General features: G+C 34.8%; 1 protein-coding gene across 5 annotated transcripts in view; it reads right to left on the bottom strand.

Annotated features, from left to right (window-relative positions):
* Positions 1-410: 410 nt before the first annotated feature.
* Positions 411-20,787, bottom strand: part of UGGT2 (UDP-glucose glycoprotein glucosyltransferase 2) — a 103,960-nt gene continuing 83,583 nt past the window's right edge. For 4 of the 5 annotated variants that reach the window (XM_026119437.2, XM_064504603.1, XM_026119438.2 and 1 more), the window contains 10 exons: positions 18,630-18,714; positions 16,739-16,824; positions 12,230-12,328; positions 10,826-10,910; positions 10,198-10,380; positions 9,166-9,326; positions 8,759-8,873; positions 4,400-4,516; positions 3,639-3,783; positions 411-2,602 (listed from right to left, as the gene is read on the bottom strand). In XM_026119437.2, the coding sequence (XP_025975222.2) occupies positions 2,580-2,602; positions 3,639-3,783; positions 4,400-4,516; positions 8,759-8,873; positions 9,166-9,326; positions 10,198-10,380; positions 10,826-10,910; positions 12,230-12,328; positions 16,739-16,824; positions 18,630-18,714 (1,099 nt within the window). In that variant the 3' untranslated portion in view covers positions 411-2,579. Of the gene's footprint in view, positions 2,603-3,638; positions 3,784-4,399; positions 4,517-8,758; positions 8,874-9,165; positions 9,327-10,197; positions 10,381-10,825; positions 10,911-12,229; positions 13,945-16,738; positions 16,825-18,629; positions 18,715-20,787 lie in introns of those variants that run through there. The other variant, XM_064504618.1, reaches the window with a different exon arrangement.

Below are 20,787 nucleotides of genomic sequence, written 5' to 3'. Positions count from 1 at the left end.
ACTTACTAGCTGACATTCAGAAGAACAAGCCCTAGAAAAGACACTGAACTAGTAATATGAATATAAATTACATAATCTCTTAATTTACACAGTCCACCATCACACAAAATTACTATGCTGCTTTATTGACTTGAACCAGTTTTCAGGAATACTCCTATTATACAGGATGTGTTTTCTTCCCTTTTGTATGGTAGAGCATACAAATCTGAAACTAGAAATAAGCTCTCTCTGTATCCCTAAGGTCTTACCCTACAGCAGATTCTTAGTTTTGAATATTGCTGTTGCTTCCCAGCATAAACAACTGCTTCAGATTAAAGACAGTTGAGGAATTGCTGCAATTTTTTCCTTGGGTATATTAACCAAGCATTTAATATTTATTGTATGCTATAAAATATGAGAACAAAAAATAGTTATTTTTCTCCAGTGGCATCTTTAATATTTTGTACAACATATACAATCCATTCTTTTATTATTAAAAATATAATGATATGCTAATTATTCAAAGTGCTGCTTTAAACAGATCTTTGAAAAGTAGTTAATATATTTGCTGGACCTCTTTCTTTGTTTTATAAATCAATACATCATTTCAAAAAAAGAACTTTCTTTGAAAATATGATTATTATGCAGAAAAAAGAAAAGCCATAAAACATTTTTGCAAACATATACAACACTGTAGAAAACGGCATGAAACCTTTTAAATCTTTAAAGTATCACCAGCAAATTACATTTTTCATAAATTATATTCTAATCATTTAAATAATCTAAAGGAAATTTTTTTAAAGGATATAGTTCTTTTTAAAGCACGTAGAAGTAATCCAATTTTAAAAAGAACAGAATTTTACAGCTAAAAGTAACAAGAAATCACTGCATAAATTATCCACCTTTTATACTGCATAACAGAAGTTTCCCACACAGATGAACATAATTGAAGAGAACTAAGGTTTCTTAAAGATACAGAACCTTTAACTTCTGGGTTGAAAAAAGTTTTCTAATGTATGCTTTAAGTATGAAATTCCAGGACAGTTCAATGTGAAGCAAACACTGCTGTAAATTAAGCACCAGTATGTAAGTGTAAGTTTGAAGAGGGGGGAAAAAAAAAAAAAAACCACACACACACACAGAGCAAGCAGTTGACTAATTTCTTTTTTCCTCTTTATATATGGGGTATCAGCTGTTATCTTGCTACAGATTAAATTTATAGTAACTGTGCACATATCTGCTCAGTCTATTACATGCCCATCTGTATGTTATAAAACATACCAACTTAAAACATATGTTTAGTGTTTCACTTGCTGCTTGATATTCTTAAGTATTACATTATACAAAAAAATGTAACAACAAGACAAATATAGTGAAATGCTTAAGAGGACTGAAGTTAGTATTATCTGATTATGACTGTTGGGTTACACATAAAATATTTCATTGGGTACTTCTTACAAAGAAAATGCCTACCAAATATACCTTTCAAAATAATTATATGCATTCAGATTGAAAGACTGCATTAAGTTGTTCTTAAAAGAATTTGTGGTAACATCCAATCTATTTTAAAACCAGGAAACCGAAGCAGCAGAGTATTTAAGACACTTCCAATTTTTCAAAATTTCAATTTAATAAATTACCTATTTTCAAATATGCATACTGGAAGAACCTTTTGACTGCAAGTTTTTGAGGATTAAAATGTCAGTGGCCCCTTAGATCAAGAGTTATGTGAGTATATATTTATAAAATTACAGTAGACACCATCGATAGTCACAATTAATCAAGAATTTTATTATTTTATTTCAAATTCTAAACAGAATAATGATGATTAAAACTGAGTGGAAACAGTTCGCAGTTACTGACTTTCTGATATGCATGCTGGCTAGAAAATCATCTTAACCAAAAAAGATAATGCAATCCTACAACATACTATTTAATTGACCAAAAACAGCCTAAGAATCAAAGATTATTCTTTTAAATTGATAAGGGTGCAGCAACCTGCATAGTAAATTAAAAACTGCATTCCTTGCTTTAGTAAGCTTCAAAGTTGATTTAGTGAGATTTGTGTGGTTTAAATTCCACTAACAAGCTACTTCTTACATCATAACTTTGCTGCACTAAGAATCTGTCTTGCAACCACAGCTTTTCTCCAGGGACCAAATTATAGACATATAATCAAAATTCTTTATATTTAAATTCAAATAGCTTAATGCATGTAATGGGCACAAAACAGTGTTCGTGTACCTATTTAACTCTCTTCCTCCCCCCACCTCCCAAAAAAGCTGATGCAATTTAACTTTGAAGAGTTGAATACATCATTCTGTATATTCTAAAATCCTTTGGGCAACTGTGTTTTACAGAAAGAAAATAAAAAAGAAGAAATTAGGCAAGCTATTCTATACTGGTTAAAAGAATCAAGTACCTGGGGATTTGTCTCTTCTGTTCTTTCATTTAAAACTTTTAAATAACATTTTAAGTTATAAAATACTTGACTTCACATTGAAGAATGTTAAAAATAGCGCCAATGTAATATTCACAACTTCCATTCAGTCTTTCACAGACGACCACTGAGCTGTCACCGTTGCTGTTTACAGGTGATGCTAAAGTTCATCGTGCTTAAAACCTGTAACCAAAAAAAAAAAAAATATATAAAACAATTATATAAGAGACTTAAAGACCAGTTTTGTGAGAAAACTCTTTACTTTTTATTTACTCCTAAACACAAAATTCATTTTAAAGCCTTGCTAAAAACTGGCCATAAGCTTCCACAAAGAAGGAAACTACTAAAAATTCTTTAACATGAAAAGTGTCTTTGTTTTCTGACTTTAGAGTCTTTTCAATATTTATTTGCTAAGTTTTTCTTCAACCTTGAGAGCTGAGAACACCTTTTTTAAACAATTAAGAGCCTTTTGCAAACCACATTACTCCAAGTAGGCTAACCTTATCAGAAGTCCTGAGGTTTTTTGTTTTTCTGCTTGTGACATTTAACCAAACCAGTTTACAACTATTTTCCTAAAAAAGTGAAAAAAAAATCCATTTGTAATCTAAAGCCTCATTTATATTGTCATTTCACTTTTCTTTTTTTTTTTTTTTTTTTAAGGTACAGTATATACTACCAGGCATAGCGTCGTAGTATGGTTATTATGAAAATTGCCTGCCACATCCTGTAGGCATATACAGATCATGTTTTCAATTCTTAGTAACTTTGCCAGTCCTTAACAAAAGTTGTTTTCATGGCAGGTATCTGCCACATTAAATTTATTTCTGAGAACTTCAGCTTCTCTGTGCTGGTCTGGGCAACACAGAGAGGAAAACTGCCAAAATGCACCTGGGTTTCGGCAGCCTTGAGCGGAACACACTGGGACATGGGGCGACAGGAAAGAAAATACGACTGGAGACTGATACAGGCGAGGAAACCTGGAAACTGCAGTCTGAAGACAGAAAAGCTACTGGACAAGGAGACAATGACATGGAAATTTCTGGAGAGGATGAGTAACAGCCGAAAGGAGAGGAGCACAACTGTCCGAGCAGGGAGACTGTGACTATAAAACTATGATAAAGTGAAGGGGACACTTCTGACTATAATCTTCATTTCAATCACATTTTTTTAAATCATATTTATTTTAAAGAGTTAATAGATGAATATGCATGCAAATTACCTTTTTGAGAGAATGATGTTCGATTTTTATTCTCCTCTTCAATTTTTTCTATTAACTTTTGTATCTCAGAGTCATACTCAACCCATTCAGGAACTATCCTGACAGCAGCCTGTAATTTGGGTTCTTTGGTTTGGGGATTGTTGCACTGAAAGTTTAAAATATATTATGTGTAAATAAAACAAATGTGAAAACATCACCTTTCCAAGGAACTGTAAGTGATCTCCTCCTCAGACTCAGTGAAGATAAACAGCAGAACATGATAAAGGGGACTGAAAGATGGTCTAGTAATTAATTTAAATCTTTCACTTTCTAGAAGAGCACTATATATACACACACACACACACACGGTTGTGGAGGAACCTGCTTTCTAGAGGATGCAATAGCAGCACACAACATTCACAATAAACTGTGAACTGGTTCTACTAATGAGGTTCAATATAGGAAAAAAAACAAGGGAAATACATATACAGAGGTGAAAAACCCTGATTTGAGGTACAGTACAGCCAGCAACATTTAATTTTTTAGTACCATTTTCAGCTTCAACATAAGCAAATTTGGTCACACACAGCAAGAGGGAGAGGTCTCAGAGGAAAGGAGAAAAACTGTTTTAAGTTTGTACATATATTCACCCATTTATCCAAATGGAACTTGTGTTCCAGTGAGGCTGACTCCATGATATCACATATGTAAATCTCAAAAGCCAGAGCAATTGTAGTCAATCTTTTAACCTATAAAAATCATTTAACTTAAAATCAACTCACCAAGTCTATTGTTTTAGCCTTTTTCTTGGATTCATCATCACACCAGGTTTCACACCAAAGCCATTCCTGAGGGAGAGACTTAATAGCTACTTGATGAATCATATTATTGGGAAGATCCTGTACAAATTTTGTAAAATCATAAATTAGCACTGGATTTTGATGCAACTGATTATCAAGAGCTGAACTGCAATACAATTACTTAAAAGAGACTCCAAAGAATATCTATTATCATTTATGCAAAGTGTTCTTAAGTTTCCTTCTACATGCTCATCTAGATCTTTTTCAAGTCTATTCAAAACTGATAATACTAACTTTGTGGCCAATTCCACCTCTTATTTCTCAAGTAAAGTAATTTTTTCTCGTATTTATGTCAAGCTAAGGATGGACAGACACAAGTAATAGTACTGTCTAATACTTATGGTTCAGATACTGCATGTCTTAATATAAGTAATACTCAGCAGAATTAAACTGTGTGAAACTATTAAAGCATAAACCTAACCTTCTATTCTTCAAATCTGCAAAAAAAGTTCAAAAGCATATAATCCAGGATTATGCCACCACTCTACATTTAGTTTTCTTTTAGGAAAACAGTTTCCAGAAATACAAATCTGAAAAGGAAAAGCCACTAAACCACTATTCTGGCTAACTTCCTTACCTCCCTTAAATTTGCTTGTTTTTCACCTTTATTGTATAGTGAGGTATGCTCAATACATGAGAGGCATATGAAAACATTAAACATATTCATACATGCTGGATGTAGGGAAGAGCATTTGAAAATAAACAAAATCACAGGCAATCACACACTGCATGCATTCTGGCCACCACTAAAAATAATACAAGTGTAATTGGTACTTTCATTCATAAGCTTCTTTACAGGCACAACCCTTACATTATATTTAAAAAATAAATGTCAGCACCCAAAGACGTACTAGTCACATCTTATTTTGCCAATTCACATGTTTAACATATGGTTACATTATAAATAGCATGTAATTTAATTTAAATACAGACATAAAACTACTGAACCTATTTTGACATTAGTACAGAAAAATTCGATCAAATAGCAATAAACTGAGAATCAAGACATTTAAAAATTAACTTAAATGTTTTCTTTTCGAAAACCTTCTATAAATTTTACACAGATAAAATAAATGGTTTATCATCATCTCTACTTCAAGTCAGAAGAGACTTTTTCTGTTGTGGCTCTCTGGCTTTCTACATGAAATCACAATTCCTGAGTTAGTACAGTAACTCTAAGTTTTGAATTTACAAATTGTTATATGGAGTAGAAAGTAGAAAAACTGCTACTAACTCTAGCATTTAAAGAAAATAGAAGTAAGTATGTTTAGAAAAATTTAAAATTTCTAGACTAAAGCTGTTTCTCCTTTCAAAAGAAAGTGACTTCATGTCAAAAACACTAAAATACATCTAGAAGATCAAAGAGGAAATATTCATGAGTCAGAAAAACAATGAACAAGGGTAAAAACAGATTGCTTTTGCTGTAAGTGCCAAAATTCTTATTCATTCAAAATATGTAAGCATGTGAAATGAAGAACTTCATTTGTTTCACAAACTACATTTAAAGGTTGTTCTTCAATATGATTTATAACATGAGAGTTTTCATACTTAGTCATATAACCTGTATCTTTTTAAAGGGGTACAAAATCTGGCTAAGATGCCATCTTGCTGGCAGATTAGGAAAGAGGTGTGGGAAGATTGTTTCTCCCCTGAGAAGGGCAGTTTGCACAGAACAAACGGGATTACAAATTACTTGGAAAAAAAAAAAAAAAGAGAAGGTCAAAAATGTATCATCATGCAACCCTATCAGTAGATAAAATACCCCCAGGACTCTTCTAAAACGTATAGTATTGTCATTGTGTTTTTAGGAACTGATGCTGTATTTGGTGTAACCAGCAGCAATGAAGACAGAAGGTGTCAATACAATCAGAAGGCAAGATTACTATGTATGCATTGCTTCTTCGAAGTATTTCCCTTTCCATACTAATTCCAGTTCCATTTTGCCAAGATTTAACTACCTTAACGTCTATTCTCAGCACTGAGCTGCTGAGGGAAGGCTAGTTGATACTTACGTGGCTTGGATTTAATTTAACAGACTTATAAGAGATAGATACTATCAACAGTTATGCTGTAATTGAAAATATAAGAATCTTAAAATTGAAACAAACAGTTTTAATATTTTTTGAGAATTTCAGGCAAAACTAATGACTATTTCCGAGAAGCAGCATTATCCTAGAACCCCTGTGTCCAGTTTCTGAATCCTAGAGGTCTATCTGAGAAACACATTGTGCATATGGATAAGACAGTGTATGAAAAAATACAACTCATCACATCAGGACTCTAAGTGTGAGATACAGGGATGATAATTTATTCTATTGTCCAGAAAAGTTTTTCAAGTAAGACCTGACTGCTGCTGTTATACCAGTCTTTCCATCTTAACCTGGCAAGGGATGTCAAGGACAACAAGAAGGGCTTCTTCAAATACATCAGCAACAAAAGGAAGACCAGGGAAAACGTGGGCCCACTGCTGAATGGGGCAGGGGTCCCAGTGACAAAAGATACAGAAAGGCTGAGATACTGAATTCCTTCTTTGCTTCAGTCTTTACTGCTAAGACTGGCCTTCAGGAATCCCAGATGCTGGCGACTATGGAGAAAGTCTGGAGAAAGGAAGACTTTCCCTTGGTGGAGGAGCATCAGGTTAGAGATCATTTAGACAAGCTGGACATCCCCAAGACTGTGGGCCCTGATGGGATGCACCCATGAGTGCTGAGGGAGCTGGTTGACATTGCAAGGCCACTCTCAATCATCTTTGAAAGGACAGGTTGATCGGGAGAGGTGCCTGAGGACTTGAAAAGCAAATGCCACCCTAGTCTTCAAAAAAGGCAAGGAGGAGGACCCAGGGAACTACAGGCCAGTCAGCCTCACCTCAGTCCCTGGAAAGTGGATGGAGCAGCTCCATCCTGGATACCACCTCTAAGCATGTGAAGGAGAAGAAGGTGATCAGGAGTAGTCAGCATGGATTCACAAAGGAGAAATCCAGCTTAACCAACCTGATAGTCTTCTATTAATGAATGACTGGCTGGGTAGATGAGGGGGGAGCAGTGGATGTTGTCCACCTTGACTTCAGTAAGGCTTCTGTTTCCCATACAGTCATAGGCAAGCACAGGAAGTGTGGGGTAGATGACTGGACAGTGGGGGCTGACCTGCTGGAGAGCAGCTCTGCAGAGAAGGACCTGGGAGTCCTGGTGAACACCAAGTTGACCATGAACCAGCAATGTGCCCTTGGGGCCAAGGCGGCCAGTGGTATCCTGGGGTGCATTAGGAAGAGCATTGCCAGCACGTCAAGGGAGGTGATCCTCCCCCTCTACTCAGCCCTGGTGAGGCCACATCTGGAGTGCTGGGTCCAGTTCTCAGCCCCCCAATACAAGAGAGAGACAGAGCTCCTGCAGCAAGTCCAGCGAAGGGCCACAGAGATGCTTAGGGGACTGGAGCATCTCTCATATGAGGAAAGGCTGAGAGAGCTGGGACTCTTCAGCCTGGAGAACAGGAGGCTGAGGGGGCATCTTATCAATGTGTACAAATATCTGAAGGGAGGGTGTAAAGAGGATGGGGCCAGACTATTTTCAGTGGTGCCCAGCGATAGGACAAGAGGCAACAGGCACAAACTGAAACACAGGAAGTTCTGTCTGAACATGAGGAAAAACTTCTCTACTGTGAGGGTGAGTGAGCACTGGAACAGGTTGCCCAGAGAGGTTGTGGAGTCTTCCTCCTTGTAAATATTCAAGATCTGTCTGGACAGGGTCCTGGGCACTGTGCCCTAGGTGACCCTGCTTGAGCAGGGGATTTGGACTAGATGATCTCCAGAGGTCCCTTCCAACCTCAATCATTCTATGATTCTGTGAGATACAGCAACCACTACAGTGACATTAGCAGTTAGCTTATGTAAATTAAATTTATGTTAAAGAAAAAAAAGAAATAGAGAAAAGAGCTTGCCAGAGAAGAATAATCATTATCAGAATAGAAGATAATCAATAGAAAAGCACAAATGTACAAAGAACAACTGCAAATACAGGACAGCAGTCCAATACAGTTTGGATACATTTGTCTCCATACTTTTTTTTTTTCCTCAGTGCTCTTCATATAGAAGGATCATTTATAGTAATAATTACTTAGTATTCTAACTGTGCTCATATGCACACCTGAAAACATACTAAAACAGCAGTAAATGGCAACTAGTTTGAGAATTATTTAATACAGATTTTGGGATACAAAATAATCCAATGCATCTTGAGAAAGGTAAGAAAACTAAAAAAACAAATTGCTTATTGAACCCATATATACCTGATCTAGATTTGATAGACTGTTTGGATCTTGACTAAGAGCCTGGTACTGGCCCCGAAGCCTGTCTCCTGCTGCAATCTTTCTGAACTTCTTAAGATCCACAACATATAATGCACTATAAAAATAAAAAAATGAATTAAGATTTGTGCGGTTTCACCTTTTTTTTTGGATAATTTCAATAAAAGAAATAATGAGAAACCCATACTGTCCACATGTTAAAAGAATACGATTTTTAGTAAATATGTAAAGCTACTACAAAGGAAGTGAAGTTAATCTATCATCTGAATTCATGCCTTATTCACCTCTGCCTGAGATCTACTGTAATGCAATTCTTTTGTATGCCTCAGTGATCAATACCAACATTTTAAACAGTTTCACAAACTGCAAAAAATAAGAAGCTTTCCTACCTAATGTGGTATTTCCTTTTCCCAAGATGTGATGCCCAATATCCTGATTTCCAGAAACGGTACCCATCCATTTCTGTACGGCTGTCACAGAAAGGAGTGTATCCATAAGGAGCTCCATTTAGATCTAGATCTCTAAGTTCTTTTAGGTCACTTCTCACAATCTAAATAAAAGAAAACCCATATTTACTTTTATAATTTATAATGTTTGTAAGGTGTGCATGTGACAAGCTTTCTGAAGTTTAATTTTAATTTTTAAAAAATGTGAGAAACTACTCATTATTCCATTACAATGCAACTTACCTAATTATTGTTCAGTAAAAAATAAATGTTTATTCTGTGGCCATCTGTGGATCATAATTAATAAGCAAATTAAATAAAACAAATTATTTTTAATTTATAGAGCAGTCTTTTTGGTTGCACAGTATTAGACTTCTTGATGCATTAGTATAATTTTCAGAAACTACTGAGCATCTCTCTTCTAAAAAAATCCCCTTCCTTGTTACATGAACTTGGCCACTCAAAAATTAAGGCATCAAAATGATTTAACACTTAAAAATCTTCTAGTAGAAACGTACTTTTAAGAACAGGTTCTAAGGACATTTTACAAATGTCCTTTATTAATCAATCATTCTTCTTTCAAACCCCACTAATCTAATTTATCAGTGATAAGAAGTATTTTTTAAGAGTACACAGAAATCCTTTCCAACAGTTAGGACAAACAACCAATAATAATACTGTATCCAGATGAATTAGCTCAAAGCTGCAGTTTGGATTGCTAAATCTAAACTTAATTTAGCCACAAGCATTGGAAAAGGACCAAAATACATAATGTTTGCTCTGAGATTTTTAATAATCATGTGACTAACTGTACAATATCTCATCTGTTTGAGACAGCATTTTGGTTTTGAGTTTATTATGAGATACTCATTAATCAGTGAAACACTGCTACAGATTCAAGAACAACAGACAGGATGCATCTTAAAACAATTTTAGCCAGTCTTGATACATTTATACAATATTATTTTTTCTTACCTGGTCAGCATCGACAAATATTATTTTATCCACAGCCAAAGGGAAAAGAACATCCAAAAAAAGAATTTTGTAGCCCCAGATAATTCTTTGCTTTTCTGTCTGTTGATAAAGCCAGCGGGGCCACTTATACTGTACTAACTCATACTTGAATCCATATTTCTTAGCCATATGAGGAATAACATCCTACAAGAAGATCCAAAAAATATTAGTTGCATGTGTATGTGACACAGAAGCACTTAAAGGGAAAAGGAGGTAATGTTGCAAAACAGTTGCAGCTCTGTTGACCTTATTAAGCACATTAGTCATTCTTTTAAAATATTTCTTTAGTTCTAGCAGTATGCTCAGGTTCATAAATAAAAAAGCATTTCTTTCAAGCTGATAAGAATCTGTCGGAAATAAATTATAAAAGAATAAATTATTGTAATATACCACTCAGCTTTAGGTTCCAGAAAAGAAGAACCTTACACATGAGAGTCTTAAAAACAGCTATCAGTATTTAATACATTCAGAGATCATTTCTAACTATGAAAATTTAATTTTAATTACATAATTATTCCACTGTAATAATTTTTATTTAACTATTGAGAATTATTAAGAAAAGTTCACAAAAGGAAGACATTCCTTGTACCTTGAATGTTGGGGAGAGATAGTTTTTCAGAAACCAAAATTTAACCGGTGTTTTTGTATGGCGTAGAACAGAAAGCATCATAATTCTGTGAAAACATAAGTCTATAATAAACAAACAAATACACGTCATTGTATTTTAGCTACACCTAAAAAGGTGCTAAAACTTTCTAATTATAAAGTGTGTTATCTCAGTTCAAGCAGCAATTTCTGTCTGTTTTTAATAAATGCTTTAAAAAGAGTGTGAGTTCAAGACCACTTTGAGTCAGATTTATTTGATCCACATGGGCTAAGCACTATTGGAAGGAACACTTTTAAAAGTGGATCCTCTAACAAGTTTTTTTCTAAGACAGATGCCTGACAGAATTAGAGTAACGATTAATACCATATGTTAACATGGCTACTGAGATGATTTATTTCAGAAATATATTGGCTGAGATTAATAGGTAGCTGAAAAGAAAAACAGTGGGAAAGAAAAAAGATGTTCCAGTTAAGAAACTTCTGAGAAAACCCTTGATAAATGTTAAGAAAATTCAGTTATGTGGAAAAAGTTAAATAACTATGTTGGGTTCCATTTTTTCAGAATTGTAGCATTTGCTGGTGTAACAACATCTTATGAACCATATGAACAGATTAAGTCTGCCTTAAAAATCATGGAATAATAAACTTGAAATAAAGAAGCATGGAGAATGTTTTAAAATTAATTTTTTCTCCTTTAAAATAAAGAAGTCTTTTCCCTTATGAAGGTTGTTGTGGGTTGCTTATCAAAGACTCCTGAAGGAAAGGAAGATGAATATTCAGTCAGACCTACTAAGAAATAATGACTACTTTCCAAATAAGTATGCATGAAAGAGTTGTGAAGTTCCATTTTAGGACAAGAAAATCACTAAATCTGACACCTGTACATAAATACAGAAATCAGAAAAGTAACAGAGATATAACTGTGAATAGATCAGACTCCACTGTAAGAGTTCCTTCAAAGTAATCATTGCCTACCGAATAACCCACTGAGATATAAGTAAGGTCATATATATGCATATAGTAGTAGTCACAGTTTGGACTAAACATAAGCAGATAGAACTCTAAAGAAGTCAGTGGTGTTATATATTCATAAAGAGGCTGAACTTCATCCTCCATGTTCACACTTAGCCCATGCACTCATGAAAGGCATGACGAATATTTTTTTCTCCAAAAAAGAATGATATTTTTGAACATCTATACACTGTATCAGTTTGTCTTCAAAGAAAGCTGAATTTGGTCCTCACTGTATACAACTTTTCTATGTTTTAACAATTTATTAAAGAATAAATGCTTTGTTAAAAAGTTAGCTTTTTAAAGCTGCTTAATTTTAGGATGAACATCTACAGTATCTCTATGAAATTCTTGTTTCCCTTTTACCTTTTCTTACCTTACAAAACGTTCATATAAATGGCCTGAAGCGACTGAAAAAATGTTAAGAATATCACTTTTCTTTTCCATCTCTTCTACTGGAATTTCTTCTGAAAAACTAAAAAAAAACCCCCAAAATTATAAAAGTATACATTCTGCAGAAACAATACACTATGACATTGCTATTCAGCTTGTAAAGAATCAAAAGTCAGAGAATATACAAAAGAAGCACCCTACAGTAACTGAATACAGTTATCTTCCACTTTCACTGCACATGCCTATAATACTGAAATCTTTTGGGAACAACACTTCACCTTGCATGTCATAAGTGCCCAGTCATTCAGGACAAATTATGGAACAACTGCAATTTTTTCTATCAAACAATCCAAACTGACAAGACCTCAGCATTTCAGCAAAGCAGAAATCAGAAACACACAAAGCCAAAACATCTTGAGGAACTAGTTATTTTAAAATCAATAACAATTATTTTCCAAGCTTCACCCACATGTATTTCCTATCACAAGAACCAAAGCATTTTCCTGAAGATGTCTGCATGGCCATGTAGTTATACCAGGATTTCAAGTAGTGTTTGATCTGAATGATGATGAGTGAAAAACATACTCTGAAATAGAGACTGGACATAACAAAGATGGCCACACCAGGTAAAATCACATATTTAGTGACCAGTACCTTGTTCTCTATAGCGGCCAACAGCAGATCACAAGACCAAGCAATAGCTGTATTTCCGAGAATACTCTCACAACATTCAGTGGCCTGTGGTTAAAGGCATATCCTGTGCAAGAAGTGTTTTTTTCATAATTCTTGCTGTATTCTTCCATGAATTTGTCCATTTACTCTCCCTATAGTTACTGTAGATCTTCAAAGTTAAGTTGTCAAGGGATTTTCCATTTCTTCAGGTGTTCTGTGCCTCTAAGACTGAAATCTTTTTAAATATCAAAGTCTACCAAGGCTTGTTCTTTAATTCTGTGTGCCTTCCAGCACATACAGCTAAGGGAAAGGTAGTTGCAGTCTCCCTCAGAGAGATGCTTTACAGATCTGTGAACTGCAAAAGCTCCCTTAGCCAAATAGGTTACAGCACGGTTTGATATTGTTGGAGATTCACTTCAATACTCCTTTTTCAAGGCAAAGGCGAGCCTAGATTAAGTGAGCCATTTCTATTAATTTGACAGCCAGAGACCTCAATTTTCCAGATCCTTTTAGTTGAGACTACAACTATCAGGAAACATTTTTTCATGTATTTAGATATGTTTTGAAACGTATAAAAATAAATCTCTCTCATAAGCTTCATGGAACAAATGATATAAGTCTCAGATCTACAAAGCATTTAAAGGATTCATATCACTCATAATACAAAGCTGAAGACTCATAAGGCTGCAATGTGTTAAGTGGTGTCAAGACATTAATGAATGTTTTGAGAAACCCAAGTTCTCACTCAGGAACAGTAAAAGGAGACAGTACAATCATATCTGATGAGGACTATGGCAAACACAAAAGAAAGGGACATAAGTGGAGCAGCAATGACTGTACAGAGTGACATCTCCAAAGAACACATCTCCTCAACATAGAGTTCTCACAGGCTAAAATAGGCTGTAGTCCACATTTCTGAACAGTCTGTCTTCTTTCTTTCTGCCTTTTTTGTCCCATTTCTTACACTTCGTGACAGCAGGACTGAAACACTGTCATGTTGTTTATAACGTTACTATCACCACGTGACTGCAAAGACAGACGTGAAAAAAGAAAATCAGTTTTTGATGCAAGGATGTTGAGTACATTGATTATGCCAGTAAGGTGACATGGGAAAAGCAGTCAGTTGCAGGGGGTCAGTTCAGTTATGAACGGACTTGTGTGCTGTGGTATGCATTTGCAACATGTTCCACGTAAGAACACATGAGCATTCCTCTAATGTACAGCGTGCTGACAGGACGTACTTTTCATTCTCTGATACCAGAGAGAAAGGGCCCCTGTTTAACAAGTTCCTAGATAGGAAGTAGTTCACGGACAAACCACAGGCCTCAAATCATGCTCTGGATAGACATGCTGAGCTATAATCTTGAACAGGAAGAAACAACTAAGACCCTTATTTGGTGAAGAACTTCAACAGCCCAGCCAAGTGCTGAGCCTGATGCATGTTCATGAATCAACCCATTGTGAAATAAGGCTAGACCTGGAACATCATGAGATCTCTGGCCATGTAACCTACTTGGAGGGAGCTAAGATTTTGCTGACTTCTTTTCTTTCTTCTACTTCCTTTGCTGCAGCCAATTAGCAGAAAGCTCAAAGATGAGGAAAATTTCCTTTGACCAACATCATTTTGGGAAAGAAGTCACCTTTGTGCAGAAATGTGGGTGCATTTCCCTGACCTGTGGCTTCAGGTAGAATTTTTGAGAGTTGTAGTATGACATTCTGGGAGGCTGTCTGAATCTGGTCAATATTGTAATAGTAAAATCATCTGTGGTTAAATGGAGGTAAACAACAAATCAGCAACAGAGACTCAGATAAAAAGTCCAGGTACTTATGCAAGACACAAGAGGGGTCTGGTCAGGAAAGAAGATAAAGCTGAAACAGAAGCTAGTCCTGGATCTAGCAACAAATGTGTTTGTGTTGAGGATCAATGAGAGTCAACTGTTTACTAGATAAAGTAGACCTGCTATGCCTTTTCTTTATCTTTTTTAGATGTCTTTGTGACTCTCAGCCAGGGTCAAGGCTACTGAAAATGGAAGAATATCTTTTTTGAGCCTTGCAGCAATCCCTTGTGGCCAGAAAGTCTGCATGGTATGAGAAAAGATAGAATGATGAAAAAGCTATTCTCCTTAAATACCTCTTCCTGAAATTCTCTCTCTTGTACTAGCTGACTTACAGTCCAAAGATGTTCTCTTCTTCTGAACAATGGAGAAATCAGAGTTTACTTCTGTGGTAGACCTTGAATGATCAAAGCTACTTAGATCTGAGGCTGATCAGACACATTTGCCTCATGACTAGTATTGCAACTTCTCTTTTCTTCTGAGGCAAAGAGGTCCATGACCACTTGTTTATACAGTCAAGTCACTGAATTGCCACTGAATATAATTGTAAATGAATCAAGTCACTCAATTGGCTGTTACAGAATGCATTATTTTCAGTTCTTTGCCATAAAAGATAGACAGCCATGACAGCTTAATGTTTCATAACATACTGCAGAAACAAATGCTGTATTGGAATAAGTACACAGGACTATTTCCTATGAACTGGACAGTATTGGAGCAGTATCTTCGTAACCTAAGTTGTTTGGAACATAAGAACATAAGTTCCATAGTTGTCTTTGGAAACAAAATCTTGCAAATTAAGAGCCAAAAGACAGTCTTGAAGATCCTGAAGAGGTATTACAATTGTCGCACTGAAACAGCAGCTGAATTTATTATGTTATCAGGATTCTGGATTAAAGACCCAAGCTCATCTTTCTTCAGCTTTAAGAAATATTGAGAACAAATGACTCAGCAAGTCATTTGGAATTCAGCCAGTACTTCGAGCACTCCCACTTTCAACTAGAGAACATTATCTTTTTGAGATATTTCTTGTGCAAAATATCTCTGAAGGGTTATGAGGAAGGAATGTTAGGAAAGCATCTAGGCCACCGTTTCTCAAACATACTGGTCAAAGGTCATTGGATTGAAATACTCTCAAAAGGACAACTAACATGTCTTAGGAAATGATATAACACTCCTATGTTCTGATTCACAGCATGGATGTACCAATCTATTAAAGAAAGTCAGACTTTCTTTTTTAACAAAGATGAAACATCCTTTTTTGCCATAACCTCATTCTAAAAAAATGATTTAATAATTTCATGAGAATTTGTATTTTTGGAGTAAAATTTGAATTCCAATTAAAAAAACATCAGCTCAAACCAGACACCATGAACAGACAACAGAATTCTGAGCAACATTACGAGCACCTGAAAACAAAGGTTTACAATAGTGGAACACACATTATATATTACATTGTCATTAACCCCAAATTACTCATTTTTTAAACATGCTTTATATGTTTAATATTATAATAGTTTATAATAAAGGGAAACCTTAAAGTAAAAGGTATTTGGTTGACAAATATGAAAGCATTTCTTGAGCTTTCATGAATTATATCCAATAACAGACTAGCAGCATCATAGCCGGCTTTTAGATGTTCAATTTGATACATCTGAGTACCACATAACTAGCTAAGATTTTCATACCGAGATTGATTCCCTGCCACAAAAAAATTAAAGTAATGCTGATAAAGAAAATGAACAGGAACTAGAAATGGAAGGGAGGGGAACTAGAAATGGAAGGGAGGGACAAAAAAAGAAATAATGAGATATACCAGACATTATAGTTTGTCTTTTTTCAACATTTATCTCTATTTTAAATCCCTTGGGGCAACACTGAGCCTTTTAACATATTTTTATCACTATCAATTAAGGAACATTTATGCTATGCATAATAACAAGCACTTCCTGGCATGGTTAAAGTATAAGCAAATTATTCATTACCTTGTAACTGAGTCCCAATTTCCTTCTTCTTCTGTTATTCCATCAGTAAGGAGATCTTCATTCATTTTATCAGACCTTTTCTGCACCTAGTCATTAAAATAAATGAATTCACAAAATTTGGAAAGTTAGCTGATAATTACTACTTCAATTGTGATATCTAATCATGGTGGACTTTCTGGTTAGCTGGACTAGTATCTTACCAATTCCTATTTCAGTAAAATAATTACAGAACTGCCTTAAAACAAACTGTAAAAATGTTACTTCATATTTTAAAGTACTTTGCACAGAACTTACTGTAAAGAGAAGAAAAGTAATCAGTTATGAAAGACTACATGGGGATTCCTATCTCAAATAAAACAGCATGTTCAAGGCCTCTGTACTTATTTATGCAAACAGTAACTAAAATTACACTGAATTGTGGCTCATTTTCTTCCTTGATGAAAGATTAACTCATGATTTTGTGATCCGCTGTCAGTTGACAGAGGAAAGGTAGTAGGGTGTTGCATCATACATACAATTTTGAAGAAGGGAAATTGTGATTCCCATAACCCTTTCACAAGGAGAAAGTGACAAATCTGTCACTGAACCACACACTGTCCCATATAACGTACGCAATTTCTGCTGTCTTACACTGATGCTTCATAAAGACTCCAAATTAATTTGTTGGCTGACTATATTGCTTGATTAAAAGATTATTATTTTTGAAACTTAAATAGCTTTTAAAGCATTAAGTGTTTGAATATATTCAATTATACCCATATTATTTTTGTTTATACTGTCAAGCTAATGCATACAGATTTCTGTTCACACTAAATCATGTGCCTTTTTAGCTAATGCTTCTGAAGCCATATTCTACATATGACTGAAGTGATTCTATAGTTCAACTGAATTCAAACCAGACATGATCTAACGTATATATTCTAGTTATTAGCCTAACATGCATGACCTTTCACTTAAAATAATTTTCCTATTTTGACCCAAATGGTATCCATTTACCTTTTCTCTGTGGTTTAAAGGCAGGCTCTGCACCCTTCACAGAGGGTTACAGATTTTCTCACAGTTCTGGAAACTTTCAGTTACAAGGGCGGGGAAGAGACTCAGGAAAAATATGTGTTTTTTTAATTTCCTCTTTGTATTTATGTTCACATTATTTTCTCTCTCTCTCTCTCAAGGTCTAAAATTAGGATATAATGTGCCAAGTGCACCCACACAAAACAAATCTCTACCCAAAAAAGTAGAAAACATGTAATACTGTGAGGTTCTTTCTCCTTAAAATAACTTACGTTTCATTATCTATTTTTGATGTATCATTAAGAATGAAAATAATGGAATGTCATTTACATAAAATTGGTAACTTAGAGTAGAATTTAACACACCTAATTTTAGCTTCCAAAAACTTTAGCATCTAGACTAAAATATTCATTTAACACCCCCACCTCCACCCCTAGTCATTGGAGAGAAGTGAGTGGCTCTAGATAGGGGTTCGTCCCTCTTATTTTAAATACATAACTGAGATGGGATGAACAGTCCTTTGGACTGTCTTCCTCCTTACACTGACCACAGAGGGACCTTAAGGCAACTAGTTCAGACTACACATCATAGCTTAGACAGATATACATATAGCTTAAGCTAGATGAGATGAAACCTATCCATGTTATGCACATGAATGCATTTTTTAACAACTACTTAATGATTTCCCGAGCAAGTAGTATAACCTGACTGGATTAAATTAACTACATTAATTCACACATTCCTTCTCTATTTAATTATACAAAATCTAAATAATATATTCCAGTATGCATCTTCCAGTTAAATATAGCCTAAGACATGTGAGCATGATTCATGTTTCATATAAAGAAATAATGCAGACAGAAAGGATCTCTTTACATACTTGGACTTTGATAATTTTGCTTCTGAAGTTGTTTAATACCACAATAACATCTGCCAGGTCAGCTACAGAATCTGTTCCTTCATGGCTGTGAGGGGAAAAACACCATGCAAACATACTGACTCATTAACACATGCATTATCACTTGTGCTTAATTACAGTATAAGGTTTAAGACTGTTGATATTTATTGAAACAAAATTTCTTCACTTGCACCTAATTATATCTTAACCTTAAAACCTTTCTAAGTTTTATTCATCACTGAACAGTGCCCACAGTTGTAGCCATCACTTTTTAATTTGGATTTTTACAGGAAATTTTATCAACCAGTCAAGAAAATCAGACATCTAAAGCTGTATATTATGCAGGTATTTATTATACTAAAATATATTAAACTATTATTTTTCAAATATGAAAAACACACATATTTCAGAAATTGCGGCATGACTGCACTAAATCTACTTTTAAAATAAATCTGCTTTAAAGTCTGGGGCAAGCTGCCCCACAGTGTTGAAATATTAAGATTGGCTTTCATCTGGTTGGCTTATTAACTATATCCCTACTGACATGGCTGCAGCAATGCAGCACATGCACATTTACCTTACTGAATGTCAGTATAAAGTCATTCAGCCCACTGAGAAAGAAGCACGAAAAACGTTGTCATCTCTCTCTGATGCAGTGTAATAACATACTTCTCAAATCCCATAGTTTCTGTATCTCAAAAGCCCATATATTTTCCCTTCAATCATTTTCTTTCTTTTATCAGTATTAGTTTTTACTTGCTAAGACTAAATGGAAAAAATACTGGTTTCAGAAAGTAATCTGCTACCCTGCTACCCCTTAGTCTTGACTTATTTTTGCCTAGAAAAGAGAGCTATTCAAATTTTGCTTCAATATGTTTCACGGTACTTACCTAAAAATGACAGGATTTTACATATTTACACACATTTTCTATTTAACTATTTTTTGTAAAATATGCCTATGGTCTCTAAGTTTCACGGAGATGGCTGATTCCTGCACAAAAGAATCTGCTCAACATTATCTTGACCTCTCCAGTCTCTGATTTAGTTATATTTTCACGCTTTTAAAATATCACATATATGAACAGTGGGCCAAGGACTGTCTTCTTATCACACAGATATACAGTACTAAAAACAAAAGGGCACAGATCTCTATTTTAAATAAACTATGTGATAACAAGCTCTATGAATGGTAAAATCAGAGGCAACCACAAACTGCTTTTTGCAAGGCAAGCAGCTGGCACAGCCAAAATTTTAAAGAGTGTTTTCATTTTTGTTATCGGTTTTTCCACAATTTTTTTCTATTGTTCACTAAGTTACCTCAGAATCTCCATGTTCTGAATTCTGTAGCTAGCTCTGCAGTTCTAAGGATGAATATAATTTTCCAAAGTCTTTACACTATTCTCTAAAAATATTTGGTTGGCCATAAATTTAATAATTTAATCATTTATTCATCAGTTTAATTTAGTAATTTAATAGTTTAATTTAATAACTTAATGATTTAATTTAATTTAATTTTGTCTCCCTAAATCTCTTCACTGGATCCCTCATTGCCAACTCCATCTTTACTCAACTCCAACTGTTTTCACTCAGTGTGATGAATTTCCAGCCTAATATGAACAATGTAATGAAGATAATGATAGTTACCATTAGTTACTCTGGATAGTTAATCCTGATCTCAAGAGCCAATTTATCTGTTTCTCCAATCACATCTTTGTATACTTCCTACTATCACATTATGGTAAGAGCTTTTCCTGACCAAGTCTTGTCTCCTTATTTCAATTTCTAGTGAAATGAACTACATTCTCAACAGGTACATACAAACTAAGATATTCACTTGTTTTTAGGTAAGTATCTCTCTGAAAGAAAACTGAGTCCAACATACTGTCCTCTAATCTTAAATCAGTGTGCTGAATATTACACAGGACCTCTCTTCCTTTTCTTTTGTCTCTGTGCAAATGATATTATGGATGTTGTAATCTTATTTGTGTACAGATACACATTTCATATGAGTGATTATGTGAGTAAGGTTCTGAAAGTCAGCTGGTGTTTGCAAGAACTGGGATCATGATTTACAAATTCTCTTAACAAGTCCAGTAAGGAATGCTGTGTTTTGTCCACGAGTGAGGTACCTAAAGCACTC

This window comes from Dromaius novaehollandiae, chromosome 1 (assembly GCF_036370855.1).
Source record: "Dromaius novaehollandiae isolate bDroNov1 chromosome 1, bDroNov1.hap1, whole genome shotgun sequence".
Classification (NCBI taxonomy): Eukaryota; Metazoa; Chordata; class Aves; order Casuariiformes; family Dromaiidae; genus Dromaius; species Dromaius novaehollandiae.
This window is presented reverse-complemented; position numbering and strand designations above follow the sequence as displayed.